This window comes from Caretta caretta, chromosome 16, assembly GCF_965140235.1.
Source record: "Caretta caretta isolate rCarCar2 chromosome 16, rCarCar1.hap1, whole genome shotgun sequence".
In the NCBI taxonomy this organism is placed as follows: domain Eukaryota; kingdom Metazoa; phylum Chordata; order Testudines; family Cheloniidae; genus Caretta; species Caretta caretta.
The window spans coordinates 25,398,770-25,417,780 of record NC_134221.1 but is presented as its reverse complement, the minus strand read 5'-3'; the positions used below and the strand labels follow the sequence as shown (position 1 = coordinate 25,417,780).

Here is a 19,011-nt window from a genome sequence, read left to right as displayed (position 1 = left end):
ATACTTCACAGAAGTTAAAGTGATATAACTGAGCCATGATGCGCTACAAGATCACTCATCGCCGTTTGAAAAATCCTCTTAAATCATATTTAAATGCAAGACGGTAATAGTCCTGTAACAGCCATGAGGCTTTTTACATTTGTGTAGCACGTAAAAGGTGCCGTTTGGTTACACCTGGCCATGTGATGTGGTGAGTGGGAAATGGGTAGAAGCCGGTAATTGTGTTCGGTTAGAGAGTATTATATAAGTCCTGGAGGGAATATTCTGTCCTGGCATATCTCGCAGCAACACGAGGGCTGCTCTTTAGCAATTCAGAGCTTACAATTTGAGGGAGTTTATGGAGATGGTAATTTTTGCATTTGAGGACCACAAGATTAATTCCCTCTATTGGAGCATGCTGCAAAATGCCTGCTTTCCTCTGAGCTTTGGGGGAAAGGGAAGGACTGTGAGGGTGGGCAGAGGGGGGTGCTGGTGGTGTTTGGTCACTCTTGGGTGACTCTGTTGGGGGTGGAGGGAAGAGGTAACGTTGCTGGATTTGTAATGGCTAAGAGCGATATTTTGAAGTATTTGTTAAGGGTGCCTAGAGCCTGGGACAGGTTTTCTCCTACCTGTTTTTGTGCATATAAATAAATTAAAAACCCGATGCTGGTTCAATATATGCTCTAGCTCAAATCGCAGAAAAAACAAATCACTAGGCTGAACCTTTGGAGTCTGAACTGCCGTACAGACAACTGCTGCTCCCGGGGTGGTGCTGCGTGGAGAGCCTTACCATAGGGGTTCATGTGGTCTCCTGGCATTTGTGGAGGGGTAAGACCTTGCTGGAATGGGTCCGTGCCATAACTGCTTTGATCCATTGCTACAATCTGCTGCTGTGGTGGTGCAAGTGGTGTGTACGATGTCATCATCCCTTCCATTCGGTTGGACATTACTTCTGCAAAACAAACAGCAGAATCCATTCGCAGCCTAGCCCTGAAGCAGCACACATGGGGTTTATACCCTGCTTACTGCCCACTTTGTGCTACACTGGAACACGAGGCCAGAAGCGAGATGGAATTACTAAAACTTCTACGATAGCGAAAACATTCTTAGGACCAACCAGCCCCGGGCTCCCCATGGGGTCAGTGCGTGAAGGTATTAATGCTGAGGAGTCCAGGGCAGTGTAGTAAGTGATCACCATTTGCTAAAACCCATGTGTCCTCCAGAGATCTATGGTTCTGTCACACTGTCCAGCTCTCCAGGTCCTTCTACTGCAGCATCGCTCTTCCTGGGAAAAATCAGCAGCTCTATCCCATTTTGTGGGAGAGAACCAAACTGCCCTGACCCATTTCAGTTAGATTTCAAAGGAACTACTGGAAAGCCCAGAGCACCCAGTGAGATGGCCAAGCCGTTCTGTTTGTGCCTAGAGTTCAGAAACCAACAGCGCTTGGAAATACCTGCCCACTGGGGGGTGAATGTGAGAGACTAGGACACTGTTTCACAAAGGCAGAGTTAGGCATTCAGCAGATTGGTGCTCCCCAACTACCATTTACTCAGCTGCAACTCAGCCAGCAGGAAATCCCAGTGTTAAGTCCTGCGGGTCAGTTAGAGCCAGATTTCCAAAACAGCTCCACTGTAATTTAGGCAGCAAAATCAGTGGCCAGGTTTCCCACCCAGCTCCTTGGAAAATCTGGTCTTAATTGTGGATGCAGATCAAGTGAAAACTTGGAGCCTTAATGACAGAGGTCTGGTATAATCAGAAAGGCATCTTTTTTCATCTCTTGCTAAGAGATTCCTAGCTTCTGGAACAGGAGGGCAGAATGAATGGTGCGAATGTCTCCCTCGAATCAGAGGTGCCTCCCAAACTCTTGGCCCTGACTCTGACTAGGAAGTCTAATCATTCTACATCAGCCTCATCAATCTTCCATCACTTGTTGTGTCTTCTTTCCAATTAGACTGTACGCATTTTGGGGCAGGGAAGTGCCTTAGGTTGGATATTAGGAAAAGCTTTTTCACTAGGAGGATGGTGAAGCACTGGAATGGGTTACCTAGGGAGGTGGTGGAATCTCCTTCCTTAGAAGTTTTTAAGGTCAGGCTTGACAAAGCCCTGGCTGCAATGATTTAGTTGGGGATTGGTCCTGCTTTGAGCAGGGAGTTGGACTAGATGATCTCCTGAGGTCCCTGCCAACCCTGATATTCTATGATTCTCTGATATCATCTGTATGGACATACACATGGTTGTATGTACCCTCCCACATACGCTACGATAAACCCACAAAGCCCCTTCCCTTCTCCTTGCTTCCATCACAAACATGGCTTTACCTTGCCCTAGTCGCTGAGAGTTTTGCTGCTCCTGCTGCTGCTGATGCCTCCGTGCTAGTTTCTTCATCTGAATAAAATAGGAAAAGCAGGATAATCTCATGGATTTGAATGGAAAGAGCTGGTTTAGTTACAAAACTCTGTGCAAATGCCAAACCTATCAATACAGAGTGTGTATACTCCTGTACACCCTACCAGGGGATCAACTGTCATTCCTGAGCATAGAAATTTGGGTTTGCAGTTCCATATTTGCACATACAAACTAGTCCTTATCTAGCATTGCTTGGACCATTCTACTCTAGCTGCGGATGTCTGGAAAGGGGCCTTCCTACATGATCGCAGTCTGTGCAGCCCATGCAGAAATATGCACTTGTGAGGAGCCCACGTCACAAGACGGTTTTATAAACTGTTATCTCGGTAACACAGACCTCTCAGCAAAAGGGAAGAGCTGTGCACGGCTGCCATTGCTGCTAGGCATTCTGTACATGTGCTTCAGGCTCTACTTTTGAGATGTGGACAAACAACTTACCTTTGCTCTTTGGTTCTGAAACCAGACCTGGACAACTCGCACACTGAGTCCTGTTTCAGCTGCTAGTGTTTCTCTGACCTACAGGCAGAAATGTTTAAAGAAGAATTAACTTACACCTAAGTAGGTGGGTCAGGAGAGAGAGCATGTCATTATTTTTTTTTAAACTATGAAACGCTGATTTGTAAATTTGGCTAAGAATAAAATTTTGATACTTTGGCCAATAAACACTATTTGTCACCGTGAACAAAGGCAAATGGCAACCCTGAGACACATCACACTTATCCCAAGTGACTCATTTTCTATAGATGCAGGTAAATGTCACTTTTTCACAGTGAAGACATACTTCAGACAGCAAAAAATGGAGCGGAAACAGCAGAGTATGTTGCCTTTCACAAAGAGGTGATTTTTCAATCAGTTTCACCAGTGATGCAAATAGTTTTTTCCACAGTCCTATCTGCTATAAACGACTACACATCCTGGTTACACTTTGTAAAGCCAGGACTAGAAACAATAACTACAGGAATGGGGATGTGCACTTTTCAGTGTTGGAGGGGCCACATGCTTCCTGAGACTCTAATGGTAAATGATCAGTTCATGTTTTATTAGCAAATTTTTGAGCAACCAAATATTTCCCTTGTGTAAGGGTCTTCCACAGAGTTTGGCATTGTGTCCTATGCGTTACCAGCAGAAAACCAGATTGTTTGCAGGTCTCTGCTGAAGAGCCTACCTTCCTACATGGCTTTGAAGACACTTCAAAAGATGCTTTGAATGCTCTTCTCTGCTGTGTTGTAAGTATTGTCCTTGGTCGTTTGGGTCTCCTTGGGTCTTTCCCATCATCGCTCCCTTTTCCTTGGTTTGCTTGTCCTTTGGTTGGTTTAACATCTCCGTCCTCATCATCACTTTTAACTGTCAAGAAACGAAAACTATCGGAACATTCTCTTTGGTTTGCTAAGAGAACAGGACTTTTGAAAGGATATATTCATGGAGTAATAATACACGCCCTTAAAATAATGAACTCGGCTATTACCCTTCATTTGTTTTAAAACTTAAAATTAACCCTTAGTCAGACGATAGCATGTTAAATGGGACCTTGTGCATAAACGCCAGGCCAAAATCCAGCAAGCACTTAAGTATGCATGTACTTGTAACTGAAGTCAAAGGGACTACTGATGTGAGTGTCCTTAAACGTTTGCAGAATTAGGTCCTGTTGATTATTCTATGCTGTACATTATATGACTTTATATTTAAAATTTCTTTCTTTTGCAGCCTTAGAGGTAACCACAGTTTTTAAATGTTATTAAAAATCTAAATGTTCTTTTAATCAAATCTATGTAGTTTAACATTGGAAGGGAAATAAGGACAACCTGGGGAATTACAGACCAGTCAGCTTAACTTCTGTACCCGGAAAGATAATGGAGCAAATAATTAAGTAATCAAGTTGCAAACATCTAGAAGATAATAAGGTGATAAGTAATAGCGTAGATTTGTCAAGAACAAATCATGTCAAACAAACCTGATACTTTCTTTGACAGGGTAACAAGCCTGGTGGATAGGAGGGAAGTGGTAGATGTGGTATATCTTGACTTTAGTAAAGCTTTTGATACTGTCTCGCATGACCTTCTCATAAACAAACTAGGGAAACGCAACCTAGATGGAGCTACTATAAGGTGGGTGCATAACTGGTTGTAAAACTGTTTTCAGAAAGTAGTTATCAGTGGTTCACAGTCATGCTAGAAGGATGTAATGAGTGGAGTCCCACAAGGATCAGTTCTGGGTTCTGTTCTGTTCAATATCTTCATCAATAATTTAGATAATGGCAGAAAGAGTACACTTATAAAGTTTGCGGACGATACCAAGCTGGGAGGGGTTGCAAATGCTTTGGAGGATAGGATTAAAATTCAAAATGATCTGGACAAACTGGAGAAATGGTCTGAAATAAACAGGATGAAAATTCAATATGGACAATTGCAAAGTACTCGGTTTAGGAAAGAACAGTCAGTTGCGCACATACAAAATGGGAAATGACTGACTAGGAAGGAGAACTGCAGAAAGGGATCTGGTCATAGTGGACCACAAGCTAAATATGAGTCAACAGTGTAATGCTGTTGCAAAAAAACCCCACCATTCTGGGATATATTAGCAGGAGTGATGTAAGCAAGACACGAGAAGTAATTCTTCTGCTATACTCTGCACTGATTAGCCTCAACTGGAGTATTGCGTCCAGTTCTGGGCGCCACATTTCAGGAAGGATGTGGACAAATTGGAGAAAGTCCAGAGAAGAGCAACAAAAATGATTAAAGGTCTAGAAAACATGACCTCTGAGGGAAGATTGAAAAAACTGGGTTTGTTTAGTCTGAGAAAGAGAATACTAAGGGGGGACATGATAACAGTTTTCAAGTATGTAAAAAGTTATTACAAGGAGGAGGGAGAACATATGTTTTTCTTAACCTCTGAGGATAGGACAAGAAGCAATGGGCTTAAATTGCATAAAGGGAGGTTTAGGTTGCACATTAGGAAAAACTTCCTAACTATCAGAGTGGTTAAGCATTGGAATAAATTGCCTACTGAGGTTGTGGTTAGACAAACACCTGTGAGGAATGGTCTAAATAATACTTAGTCCTGCTGTGAGGAAGGGCACTGGGCTAGATGACCTCTCAAGGTCCCTTCCCGTTCTATGATTTTATGTGTGGCCTGTGCATGTGCCTCTATGGGTGTGTGTAGGCATGGGTCCATATAAGTATATATAAGTGTCTCTATCTACGTATCTATCTATATTTGTCCTGGTTGAAATAACTTCTGTGTCCACATCAATATCTGTGGCCAAAATTTATCATTCACTGCAGTCAAATAGGTCTATTTTATATGAATTTCACTAGATCATTGATTTTCATTCAGAAAACATTCTGGAGATCTTTAAAATTAAGAAACTATAATTTTGATACATTGAAATATCATATTTGGGGAATTAACAAGTTAGACTTTTAATTCATTTTAGGAGCTGATTCACATGCACCTACCGTGCATTTCAGTCTAAGAGGCACCTTTTGTATAATGATTAAAGAGCAGTTCCGTCATTTCAGTAACTGTGGTATCATTAACTTTCCAGACTGCCATTTCTACGGGAAGGTTTGTGAAGGTTTGTGTTGCTCATTGAACAGTTATTTTTGTGGCCAGTGGATAAATATTTGATTGGAGAAGAAGATGCACTCATCCAGAGCTGTGTGAAATCATTTGCACTCACAGAGGGAATGGGAAGCGTTGGGCTTTCACTGTTTTAAACAATGGAAGGGAAAATGTCTTGTGACACTCATTTTGTGGGGATGGAGTGGGCTGGGGCTTAGGGTTCTTTGTCAATGAAAAAAATGCTTCTCATCTGCTGGAGATGCTACTGTATGTATCATGGGGAAGTAAAGCTGAACTCAAACGCACATCATTATGCTTCCCTGATAGCTTCCTGGGCCTTGCTGATTTGATCATGACACACAAGGAGACTCTGGCTGGGGAGGATGTGTGCATCAGTGTCAGAAGTAAATGTCAAATGAAGCCAGCTGACAGCTGGCAACCACTGCCTATGTGCTGTGATGCTAACATGTAGCACGGGAGGGCAGGAGGGACCCATCCACACTGCAGTTGTTTGGCAGAAAGTAGATGAAGGCAGAAACACGTCTGTATTGAAGACTAGGGACTGATGATTTCAATGGGAATTTGTCTCAGTAAGGCCTGAGTATTCCTGAGTGAGTTTCACATAGAGAGAACATCCTATCTGAAAAGCAGTAGGGAACCCACATACACTAGATAAATACATTCTAGTGGCCATATTCGCTAGAAGCCAGAAACCTGCACACTGAGGTTTATGGAGTGAGGAGTCTGAGGGTCTACAAATATAGTCTGGCAATAAATAAAACCCAGCTCTAGAGCTGCACATCCTGCTGAGGTAGCAGTGACCTTTGCCTCGCTACATTCCTGACATGGAAAGAGAAAATTTTAACAACATGGCGGATGTAGGTCTCAAAGCAAAGATCAAGGCTAAGAACTGCTCCGAGTTAAACTGGGAATAATATATTTTCCCCATAAAACTGAAGCAATTATCCATGTTGCTTGTACATTTAATGGAATGATAATCACTGTTTTTCTTAGTCATTAGAACCACTTATCTATTTCTGAGAAAATGTCTACTAGCAATGATTTGTATGTGTCTCGAACCTGGGAGCCAGACATGGCACATCAGCTGTGCAGGATTTTCAAATCATGATGAATGGATAAGGCAAAGAGGAATCCCATGTCTTCTGGAATTGCAAACGCTAGTGGGCCTAGAGCCTGATCTCTGCTGAAACCAGAGCTGCAAACGCTTGAGTGGGGATCAAAGCATGACATCTTACCTCACTCATCTCACGGTCTGGTGCTGCTCCCCTGGCTCAGAATGGAGGGAAGGCAGGGTTGCTCATTCCCTAGAAAATCTTTCCTGGGAATTTGATGGGGTGAAGGGAGTAGGCTCCTCCCCGCTGTAATTCAAGATGCAGGGGCCAGGCCAATCAGCTGCTCTCAAAGACATCACAAGGGGACTGTGCATTGAAAGCCACTGGGCTTTTTCTTCCAGAGGACCACTGAAGGGGAGGCAGAAATGGAAGGGGTTCCCCAGAGACAGTTGTGGGAAGTAGAACAGAGTCTCACAGTACGAGGGTTCAAAGGTATGAATATTTTCCAAGGATTGGGACACTGAATCACAAGCATCCACATCGGAGGGCTCAGGCCCGATTTTGTAAAATTATAACATGCTCTATGCAGATTTGGTTGTTTGTTGGTTACTCGTGACAGGGCTCAAGCTTTTGGGGGATGAGGCCAGGCCGTTTTGTCACCTGCCCCATTACACTGCTGATAGTGGAATACCAGAAGCAGAGATGAGAGAATGGAAATGTCTTTGTAAAAGATGGGCTAATCTAGCCCAGGAACAAAATGCTGGGCTTGAGAACAGTTACTCATGTAGCCGGGAAGGAGGGTTCCCTCGTTTACAGCATGAAGTTCTCTGGCCTGTGCTATGGAGGAGCTCATAACGGGTGATCATCCAGGTCCCTTCTGGCCTTAACATCAATGAACTGATGAGAAGAAACTGAAATGCCCAAATCTCTCTTTTTGCAGGGTGGGCACCATTGCCCTGCGAAGCAGGATGGGGTACGGGATCACTCATTTTATTCCAATTCAAGTACTGTTTCTTTGGTCAAAACTGACCTGTTTTTAGGTCTGGGACAGTTACTCACCTCCAAACCAGAAGGGTTGGAATAATTCTCATGATGTTTTTTTTATGAAAAGGAAGACAGATTGGAACTCAGCATTTACCTGTCACTTGTCCCCCATCTATATTTCCCCTGTAACTTGTGTTTATCTCCTACAACTTTAAAACTGGCAGGAAGTACAGCTTCTGGAAGTGTCTGCATGGCGAGTGAGCTCTGTGTGACAGAAGTTACTAAACTAAATGTTATGACTCTAGGTGGCAATATTTGGTGGCAAAATGACTCTAGGTGGCAAAATTCCCAGTCTGGATTATTTTTTTGTATCTTTTACGTTAACCCTCTGTCCTGCCTTGATCTGCTCCAGGACTTTCTTAGTATCAGAGCGAACAACTCAGGCCGTACTACTACAGTGGTTCTCAACCAGGGGTACGCAGAGGTCTTCCAGCGGGTACGCCGGCTCATCCAGAGATTTGCCTAGTTTTACAAGAGGCTACATAAAAAGCACTAGCGAAGTCAGGACAAACTCAAATTTCATACGGACAATGACTGGTTTATACTGCTCTATATACTCTACACTGAAATGTAAGTATGGTATTTATATTCCAATCTATTTATTTTATAATTACATGGTAAAAATGAGAACGTACGCAATGTTTCAGTAATAGGGAGCTGTGACACTTTTGTATTTGTATGTCTGATTTTGTAAACAAGTAGTTTTTAAGTGAGGTGTAGCATTGGGGTGCACAAGACAAGTCAGAGCCCTGAAAGGGGTACAGTCGTCTGGAAAGGTTGAGACCCACTGACCTAGCAGACACAAAACCACTGCTTTTGCTACACACATTTCACAACTGGAATGCCAAGTTCAGCATTCAGTTTCCTTCAAGTCCCTGACATTTCAATATTGCATTTGTGCCTTTTCTGAGTGTTCCCACTTGTGACCAGCAGAGAGACACTTAGAGAACTCTGGGAAATTACATCACTTCTTGAAGTCTATTTTGCAAACCAGCTCTGTGTATTCCTCATGCCATAGTAAATGTATAACACACCCTGTATGTATGTGCATGTACAGCAAGTTGTCTATACTCAGGTAGGAAATATGGGTGTATGATACAACCCCAATCTGTTATTTAAAGGGATGGAAAGACTCCCATTGACAACATTAGGCTTTGGGCAGGCCCCGGGTAACCCAAACCAGACAGATTTACCCATTCCTGGTTTTATACAACAATATCACTTATTTGAATCTCAGCAACTTGTAAATTATTCTTGTCCTCTACTAAGATGGTAAGGACAATGAGTAATGGCCAGAACCTAAGAAAGGAAAGATCTAAACTAGATATTTGGGGATAGCTCTTAACAGACAGTGCAATAATTCCCAAAGGCAAAGGGGTCAAGGCACCAGCACAATGGAGTCTGAAAGAAAGAGCACCTATGAGTGGTCTACAAAATCAGATGGAATGGTTGGCCCCTGTGGTCTCTTCTTCCACCGCCTGTGAGTCTATGGTTCAGGATGGATCTGACTTTTCCATCCGCTTTGCCTGTCCATAACTATCAATTGGAACAGGTGCAAGAAGAGCTCACCTGAGTCTGAGTCATCGGGGCTCACTGAGCTGAGCAAGTCTTTTTCTTTTTCATAGTCACTTTTGCAGAGCAACTGTCCTTCCTTCAGAACAAACTCATCTCCTTTCCTCAGCTGCCGCTCACAGACACAGCAACTGAAGCAGGTTAAGTGGTAAACACATTCCAAGGCTCTCATCACAAACTCTGTCGGGGCAATCTTTTCCATGCAGCCGCTGCACTTAGCAGCAAATAGCCTGTGAGAAGGAAAGGGAGGAAGGGGAAATGTCAGAACATGTACCGTCTTTATTTCAACATGAAAAATAGGTTGAGATTTTAATGGAACGGAAGATCAGCCGGCCGCATGGCGTAGCACATTAGGAGACTTATAGCAACTGGTGAACCTCAGTAACTCCAGGGGGACCCAACTTATTCTGAACCCGTTTGGTCTAGAAATCTCCTGAGCTCTAGTTTCCTTGTGAGATTTCCAGGGCATCTTTGGTTTGGTTGGGTTGGAAATACCAAAAGAGCAGCCTCTGTCTCAATATGTTATTGTTCCTCCATCAGGGGATGAAACCAAGAATTCCAGAGGCACAAGAGAAAAGGGGAACAAAGTTACTTAATCTCTCCGAAAGCTCTAACAAATTCAGTTCAGTTCAACCTTTGGAGAAAGATTTGAGTCAAACCTGAGGCTACCCAAACTAATTTTCTGATACCTAACTCAGAATCTGTTGTTCTGTAGCGATTTTGTAACTATACTGTCCTAGTACAATTATTGCTGTGGAGGATAACAAATAAGCATTGAACCAAGAAAGGGAACCTTAGTGTGTGGGAGGAGGGGCATTATTGTTTGGGCAAGATGTGTGGAAGAACACGAGTGTTCCTTGGGCTGTCGAGTCATTTCCAGACTAACCTGTTTCAGAGGAGGTAGTTTACCTTTTGGAAGGATGTGAAACCCCCTCTGGCACCTCCAGAGGTACACAGCGTGTGACCTGCTAAACCATCGCCATAATCACAGACTCCAGAATACTCACTACATTTAATGGAACTCTCATAACGCCCCCAACTCTCATCAATTGTTGATTTTCGAAGGTGACGCTTGAATCATTTCATTTAGTTTTATTTTGATTCTCTAATGGCAGTTGGGAAGCTCCCCCAGTGAGCTTGCAGGAAAGGTGCTGTTCCAAATAATGGTGAGTGATTAATTAATTTCCTGTAGCATATAATGTGCTTGATGCTTCTAGATTTTATCATCATTTCATGGCAATACATAGAAATGCAAGGTAAAATCTTGTAATATATACATGTTTCCAAGGCAATGAGCAGCACTTATGTATTTGTATAGTGGATATGCTCTGCTCTCCTTACAGGGAAAAGAAAAATATGTCCTTAGTTTTTTTTTCTCTTTGTTTTTCAAAATGACCACCTTTTGGTTAACAGTCAAATGGACTCCATTTCAGGGTGCATGCCCTATTGTGGCTGCTAGATATGTGCCTCATAGGCCTTCATTTTGTCTCAGCTGAGGAAATACAGCAAAATGGCAGTTACTAGTTCTTTAGTGAAAAAGTGGGCTGAGCGTGTGGGCAAGGCAGTAGAGAACTTTAGCATGCCTGTATATTGTACATGCCTCAAAAACCAGCCAACAAGCTTCTCTTTGGATACATAATGAACTAAGCCAATTAAATGGAATCTGATGTCCCAAGAGCCTCTGGGACACCTCCAGTAAATACAGCCATTTCATTTCCTACAGTACATGGGATTTTCCTACAGCTATTTTTGCTCTGACTAGTCTGACTAGTCTAGTGCAGGGTCCTGCACTTAGGACGGAAGAACCCAATGCACAGCTACAGACTAGGGACCGAATGGCTAGGCAGCAGTTCTGCGGAAAAGGACCTAGGGGTGACAGTGGACAAGAAGCTGGATATGAGTCAGCAGTGTGCCCTTGTTGCCAAGAAGGCCAATGGCATTTTGGGATGTATAAGTAGGGGCATAGCGAGCAGATCGAGGGACGTGATCGTCCCCCTCTATTCGACATTGGTGAGGCCTCATCTGGAGTACTGTGTCCAGTTTTGGGCCCCACACTACAAGAAGGATGTGGATAAATTGGAGAGAGTCCAGCGAAGGGCAACAAAAATGATTAGGGGTCTGGAACACATGAGTTATGAGGAGAGGCTGAGGGAGCTGGGATTGTTTAGTCTGCAGAAGAGAAGAATGAGGGGGGATTTGATAGCTGCTTTCAACTACCTGAAAGGGGGTTCCAAAGAGGATGGATCTAGACTGTTCTCAATGGTAGCAGATGATAGAACGAGGAGTAATGGTCTCAAGTTGCAGTGGGGGAGGTTTAGATTGGATATTAGGAAAAACTTTTTCACTAGGAGGGTGGTGAAACACTGGAATGCGTTACCTAGGGAGGTGGTAGAATCTCCTTCCTTCCTTAGAGGTTTTTAAGGTCAGGCTTGACAAAGCCCTGGCTGGGATGATTTAACTGGGAATTGGTCCTGCTTCGAGCAGGGGGTTGGACTAGATGACCTTCTGGGGTCCCTTCCAACCCTGATATTCTATGATTCTTATTTGCATCACCTGAAAGTGAGAACAGGCGTTCGCATGGCACTTTTGTAGTCAGCGTTGCAAGGTATTTACGTGCCAGATATGCTAAACATTCGTATACCTCTTCATGCTTCAGCTACTATTCCAGAGGACATGCTTCCATGCTGATGATGCTCTTTAAAAAAATAATGCATTAATTAAATTTGTGACTGAACTCCTTGGGGGAGGATAGTATGTCTCCTGCTCTGTTTTACCCACATTTTGCTTCATGTTCTAGCAGTCTCGGATGATGACCCAGCACATGTTCTTAACACTTTCACAGGCGATTTGACAAAACACAAAGAAGATACCAATGTGAGATTTTGAAAAATAGCTACAGCACTCGACCCAAGGTTTAAGAATCTGAAGTGCCTTCCAAAATCTGAGAGGGACAAGGTGTGGAGCATGCTTTCAGAAGTCTTAAAATAGCAACACTCCAATGCAGAAACTACAGGACCTGAACCACCAAAAAAAGAAAATCAAACTTCGGCTGGTGGCATCTGACTCAGATGATGAAAATGAACGTGCGTCGATCCATTTTGCTTTGGATCGTTATCGAGCAGAACCCATCATCAGCATGGGTAAAGCATGAAGGGACATATGAATCTTTAGCGCATCTGGCATGTAAATATTTTGCGACACTGGCTACAACAGTGCCATGTGAACGCTTGTTCTCACTTTCAGGTGATGTTGTAAACAAGAAGCAGTCAGCATTATCTCCTGTAAATTGTAACCAAACTTGTTTGTCTGAGCGACTGGCTGAACAAGAAGTAGGACTGAGTGGACTTGCGGGATCTAAAATTTTACATTGTTTTATTTTTGAATGTAGGGTTTTTTTGTACATAATTCTACATTTGTAAGTTCAACTTTCATGATAAAGAGATTACACTATGGTATTTGTATAAGCTGAATTGAAAAATACTATTTCTTTTGTTTTTTACAGTGCAAATATTTGTAATAAAAATAAATATAAAGTGAGCACTGTACCTTTGTATTCTGTGTTGTAAATTGAAATCAATATATTTGAAAATGTAGAAAACATCAAAAAATATTTAAATAAATGGTATCTATTATTGTTTAACAGTGCGATTAATCATGATTAATTTTTTTAATCGCTTGACAGCCTTAATTAAAAGACAAGGAGCAAACAGTTCTAGCCACTTTTAAAAAGTCGCTTTCATTTAACTGTTTAAACGTGTTTGGCTCAGTTTACTTAAGCTTGTATCTTTTGTCTGAAGAGTTGTTGTGATGGAACAAGCTTAAAGAAGCTGAAGATTAGCCAGTCTGGGGTGAAGGCATCTGACTCCTCTCACTTGCATCCGTTCATTCACACCATTGTGACAGTGAACCTGTGTTCGTTTCAGTACAACTCAATGGATGGATACAAGGAGGGATGGGACCAGCCCAACAGGTGGGAACAGCCTCTAACAGGCTCTAGATAGAACAGCTTCTCAAGGGGGAAATTTCAGCCTCTGCAGTCTCAACATTCCTGACTTCATTTGCATTTCAAATCCACGCTGTTGTTTCAAGTGATCTTTAAAAGGGACTTTAGTCCTGTGACTCCGGGGAGGAGGATCCTTTAAAAAGGTTCCTTGCTGCTGCAGCTATGATAGTACAGAATGAAACTCGGCGAGACGGCTGCGCTGTTAATGAAATGCATGTTTTGAATTACTGATGCATTCGAACCCTTTCTATGGGCAGCTTCAGTATAAACACAAAGGGCCTGGCCCAAAAGAATCCCATGAAGGCAGGTCACAACAACTGCACCCAGTCTCTGAGGGGATAGGAATAGGGACGCTCTTCTTGTCTGGATGGAGACTAGCATCTAGTCAAACCTGTCTGAGCCAAACCTCTCCGTGTTGCAGAACGGTCCCTGAGCTCCCTGTGACAAAACGCTAAGATGGTAATTCTGGGCTAAGGGGATTCCAGGTGAAAAGTGCTGGACGCAGGCAGGGAAAGGGGAAGTGACCGCATGTGCTAAAGGCACAGTGATGGAGCCCAATGGGACAGAGAAGGGAGCTTTCCTTGCTGACAGGGCTTGAGCTGGTGGGTCTTAGCTGTGGTTTTGCAATTGGAATAGTCGATGTGTAGTTTTGGCCCTTTGTGTTCCAGGCTAATAGGACGGGTGCATATTTTGGTAAATAAACAAAACACACTAGTCTGTGCCACTAATTTCTCTCCCAATGGGAAACGGACTCACTAGAAAGACATGAAATCTACCACCACCCAGTGGAAGCAGAAACAATAACGTAACTTGATGTACAAAAGAGCATCTCAATAACACACTTATGATCCAGAGCTCCCTTGCTCTGTAGTTTGTGAACTGTAAATAAGAATGTGTATAAAATAACCTTCATTCTTTCTAAATGCACACATAGAAATGATCAAGTTTCCCTTCCCCCTCTGTTGTACTTGCAGTGCATTGTTTGCCTGACTGCCACCTTCTGTGTTTCCATGCCTTGTGAAGTGGTTTGATATTCTTCAGGGTGCAGAGCGCTTTATAATGTAAATGTAAAATAGGCAACGTTATTTACAGGTAACTCGCTGTGCCCAGAGAGACAGTGTTTCTGTGGTAACATTGTCACTGGTGGTCTTTTCATTGTAATGAGTCACAGACAGACTAATATGATACTAATTCATTCAGTTTACCAATTACATAGATTTGTATTTGTGTTTCACATTACTGTGTGGACGTCACACCTTCTCTTACATTTACCCTTGGAAATATAAAACATGCCATCACCCACCCGCAGACATTCTCAACTTGTGATGCATGTATAGCAATCTATACACACAAACTGCAGTGAATCACATTTAATTCTGGGATTATGAAGATTTCATTATATTTATCTGATAGAGTGTTTGTAGGTTTTTCAACTCCCAGAGAGTAACCCAGGGTTATGTACGGTTTTTGCACAAGGCAGTCTCACAACAGGAAACTAATCTTGACAAATGACCAGACTTTGATATCTCTGATCTAAAACACTGCTCATTAGACTGCTCATTTGATAAACGAATGGTAATAAACCTGTTGAGAAACCGAGGATAGCAGGAATACTTTACAGATCACCCTACACAGGTTTCAATCAAAGCAATAAATCTGAGGAGTGACGGGTGGATGTTCGGAGCTGAGACAAAGAGTATGCCCCACACGAACCACATTTGGAGGAATGGTTCTTTCGCCTTGCCATACATTTTACAAATAATTTGCATAACTGACTTTTTACCCCCATTGCTGATTATCTCCAGCTCTCTCAAGTTAACATCAAACCTCAAAACCCTTGGACTTGTTAAAGTATGCAGAGAGTGGGAATCAAATGCCTTTATTAGAAGCCCCAGGAAATCTCTGACTCCTAAGCACAACGAAAACATTCCAAAGAAAATTGTTCAAAGAAGAGAAAAGCAGAACAAGAAAACCTTGTTTTGAATCAATGACTGCAAGAGTTTTATAAATAAGTTCTGTTGCCTGGACAATTCGGAAAGACAACTCAATCGTTCTGTTTTTTTTCTGAGTGTGTTTTCATCTATGCCTGAAACATGTCGGGGATTTAGCTGACCTAAAGCTTGGAACAATAGACTGTTTTGCTCATTTGAGTATTGGTACTAATCACTGTGAAACAACCTTACTGTATTAGAAAGAAAAATACACGCTGCATTTGAAAATGGCTGCACTTATCAAATTAATGGAATATACATTCTGGGGACAACGAAATGCCTGAGACATGTGGCCCTGTCTTTAAACAGTAGATGAAAATGTTCACCAGCGGAAATGGCCGTTAAGATTTTATATGTTAGGATATCCCTGTGAAGTCAGGCTGATTCAGTAATCCTTACAAACACAGCCACAGTTATATGATCCATTGTGCTTTCCTGCATAGGGCAGAACCATCTGGTGTTTAATATGTACAACTGATTTATTATCTCTAGCGTAGTTATCTTGCTTTAAATTTGACCCTGCTCGGCTCCTGAGAATCACTGTTCTGCTGTTTACTCTTATCACGTCCTAACAACCTGCCCTTTACCTTTCTGTTGCTTCACCAGAGCCCTTAATTTCCTTCTGTTTGTGGGCAAATAGATTTTAATAGTTTTATTATAACTAATTTATTATGAGCTGAGAGATCTCAATGTGCAGTGTAAAATTTGCTGTTCAAATTAAGTGTGGTTCAAGAGGTTTTTTAAACAGGATAGAGTTATAAAAATAGACCATCAGTCAATTTGTTTATTTACAGGACCTCTGCAATGAAGCAATAAATAGGAAGTTATTAAGACATTTGATGTACGCAAGATGACAGATGCTGCTGTCTGACTATCAGGGACTTTAAATTATTTTCCTTTCGGTGTAATTCTGACATTCTCTGTTAGAAAAAAATGTAACAGCTATCTAAGCTTCTGTTTATGTAATAATTATGCAAAGATTATAGTCACTGGTTTTGGTAAATATTGTAAACAACCTTTAACTCTGACACTTTGGTGTATTGACAATGATTTTTGCATGTCATTGAAATCATGGGTATAGGTCCATGCCAACTGACCATGTACTTGGTATTCATATCATATGGTACAAAATATGTCAGAACTGAAGTAGGATAGGCTTTTCACAACAACTGAATTTTATTAAGAGAGAAACTAAATGTCTAATGATATTTCATAGTATAGCTCTGCTACTCATACTTCAGCCATACACTATATACAGCTTAGAATGGCGGAAACACCACATATGGTTCAGCAGAACTTCAAAAAAATGTCATGTCCTCTGGATTATGGCTGCATATAGAAAAGGAAAGACTGCTGTTTGGTTACATTAAATTCAAATATTCAAAATATCCCCATTGTGCCAAAGCAAAACTGAAATGCTAGAGTTTATGGCTTAGGAAAAAAATTAACAATTCATTTTAAGAAATATTGGAACATTTCAAATTTCCCTTCAGAAAAAAATAATTACTTATTTTGCTGAAGGCAATTTCAAAACTAAAGTTGCAGTAAAATGAAGCCATTTCACTTTCTTGAAGAACCAATAAAGTCTGCATAAAAATTAAAAGTTTATGAAAAAGTAACCCTTCTGAAAGAGGCTAACAAAAATTCATCTTTTTATATAGCAAAAATTGAAAACAGCATTTGCTAACCCACCCCCTTGGTTATGATTGTAGATAAGACTACCACTTGTAGATGAACACTAATGTTAAAAGCTATGAACTGGTTAAGAATTTGAAAGTGGAAGGCAGCTTGGGTGAAAGTGATCATGATTCTAAGGAATGGTAGGAGGGAGAACAGCAAAATAAATGCAATGGGTTTCAAGAAGAAAGACTTTAGCAAATTCAGGGAGTTGGTAAGTAAGATCCCATGGGAAGCAAGTCTAAGGGGAAAAACAATAGAAGACAGTTGGTAGTTTTCACAGAGACATTATTAAGGGCACAAGAGGAGACTATCCCACTGCATAGGAAAGATAGGAAGCATGGCAAGAGACCACGCTGGCTTAACCAGGAGATCTTCAATGATCTAAAAATCAAAAAAGAGTACTACAAAAAGTGGAAAATAGGTCAGATTACAAAGGATGAATATAAACAAATAACACAAAATTAGACAAAAAATTTTTGTAGGGATAAAACTAGAAAGGCCAAGGCACAAAACGAGATCAAACTAGCTAGAGACATAAAGGGTAACAAGAAAACCTTCTACAAATACATTAGAAGCAAGAGCAAGACTAAGGACAGGGTAGGCCTGTTACTCAATGGGGGGAGGGGGGGAAATAATAACAGAAAACTTGGAAAGGGCAGAGGTGCTTAATGACTTCTTTGTTTCAGTTTTCACGAAGAAGGTGGTGGTGATTGGACGTCTAACGTAGTGAATGCCCGTGAAAATGAGGCGGGATCAGAAGAGGCTAAAAAAGTTAAAAATTACTTGGACAAATAAGATGTCTTCAAGTCACTGGGGCCTGAAGAAAAGCATCCTAGAATACTCAAGGAGCCAACAGAGGAGATATCTGAGCCCTTGATGATTATCTTAGAGAAGTCATGGAAGATGGGAGAGGTTCCAGAAGACTGGAAAAGGGCAAATATAGTGCCCATATATAAAAAGGAAAATAAGCACAACCCAGGGAATTACAGACCCATCAGCTTAACTTCTGTACCCAGAAAGATAATGGAGCAAATAATTAAGCAATCAGTTTGCAAACAACTAGAAGATATAAGGTGATAGCTTTCTCTGACAGGGTAACAAGCCTTGTGGATGCAGGGGGGAAGCAGTAAAGTGGTATATCTTGATTTTAGTAAAGCTTTTGATACTGTTCCACATGACCTTCTCATAAATAAACGAGGGAAATGCAATCTAGATGGAGCTACTATAAGATGTAAAACTGGTTGGTAAACCGTTCCCAGAGAGCAATCATCAGTGGTTCACCATCAAGCTGGAAGGGCATAACGGGTGGGGTCCCACAGGGATCAGTTCTGGGGTCTGTTCTGTTCAATATCTTCATCAATGATTTAGATAATGGAAGAGAGAGTACACTTAAAAAGTCTGCGGATTATACCAAACTGGGAGGGGTTGCAAGGGCTTTGGAGGATAGAATTAAAATTCAAAATGATCTGGACAAACTGGAGAAATGGTCTAAAGTAAATAGGATGAAATTCAATAAGGACAAATGCAAAGTACTCCACTTAGGAAGGAACAATCAGTTGCACACATACAAAATGGGAAATGCCGGCCTAGGAAGGAAAACTGCGGAAAGGGATCTGGGGGTCATAGTGGACCACAAGCTAAATATGAGTCAACAGTGTAACGCTGTTGCAAAGAAAGCAAACATCATTCTGGGATGTGTTA

General features: G+C 41.7%; 1 protein-coding gene across 1 annotated transcript in view; it reads right to left on the bottom strand.

The window, feature by feature from the left end:
- Nucleotides 1-19,011, bottom strand: part of LMX1B (LIM homeobox transcription factor 1 beta) — a 128,727-nt gene that overhangs the window by 6,927 nt on the left and 102,789 nt on the right. Inside the window, exons 3-7 of the mRNA XM_048823241.2 lie at nucleotides 9,634-9,866; nucleotides 3,552-3,730; nucleotides 2,825-2,902; nucleotides 2,299-2,365; nucleotides 770-931 (exon numbers count right to left, since the gene is read on the bottom strand). Of these exons, the coding sequence (XP_048679198.2) occupies nucleotides 770-931; nucleotides 2,299-2,365; nucleotides 2,825-2,902; nucleotides 3,552-3,730; nucleotides 9,634-9,866 (719 nt within the window). The remainder of the gene's footprint in view (nucleotides 1-769; nucleotides 932-2,298; nucleotides 2,366-2,824; nucleotides 2,903-3,551; nucleotides 3,731-9,633; nucleotides 9,867-19,011) is intronic.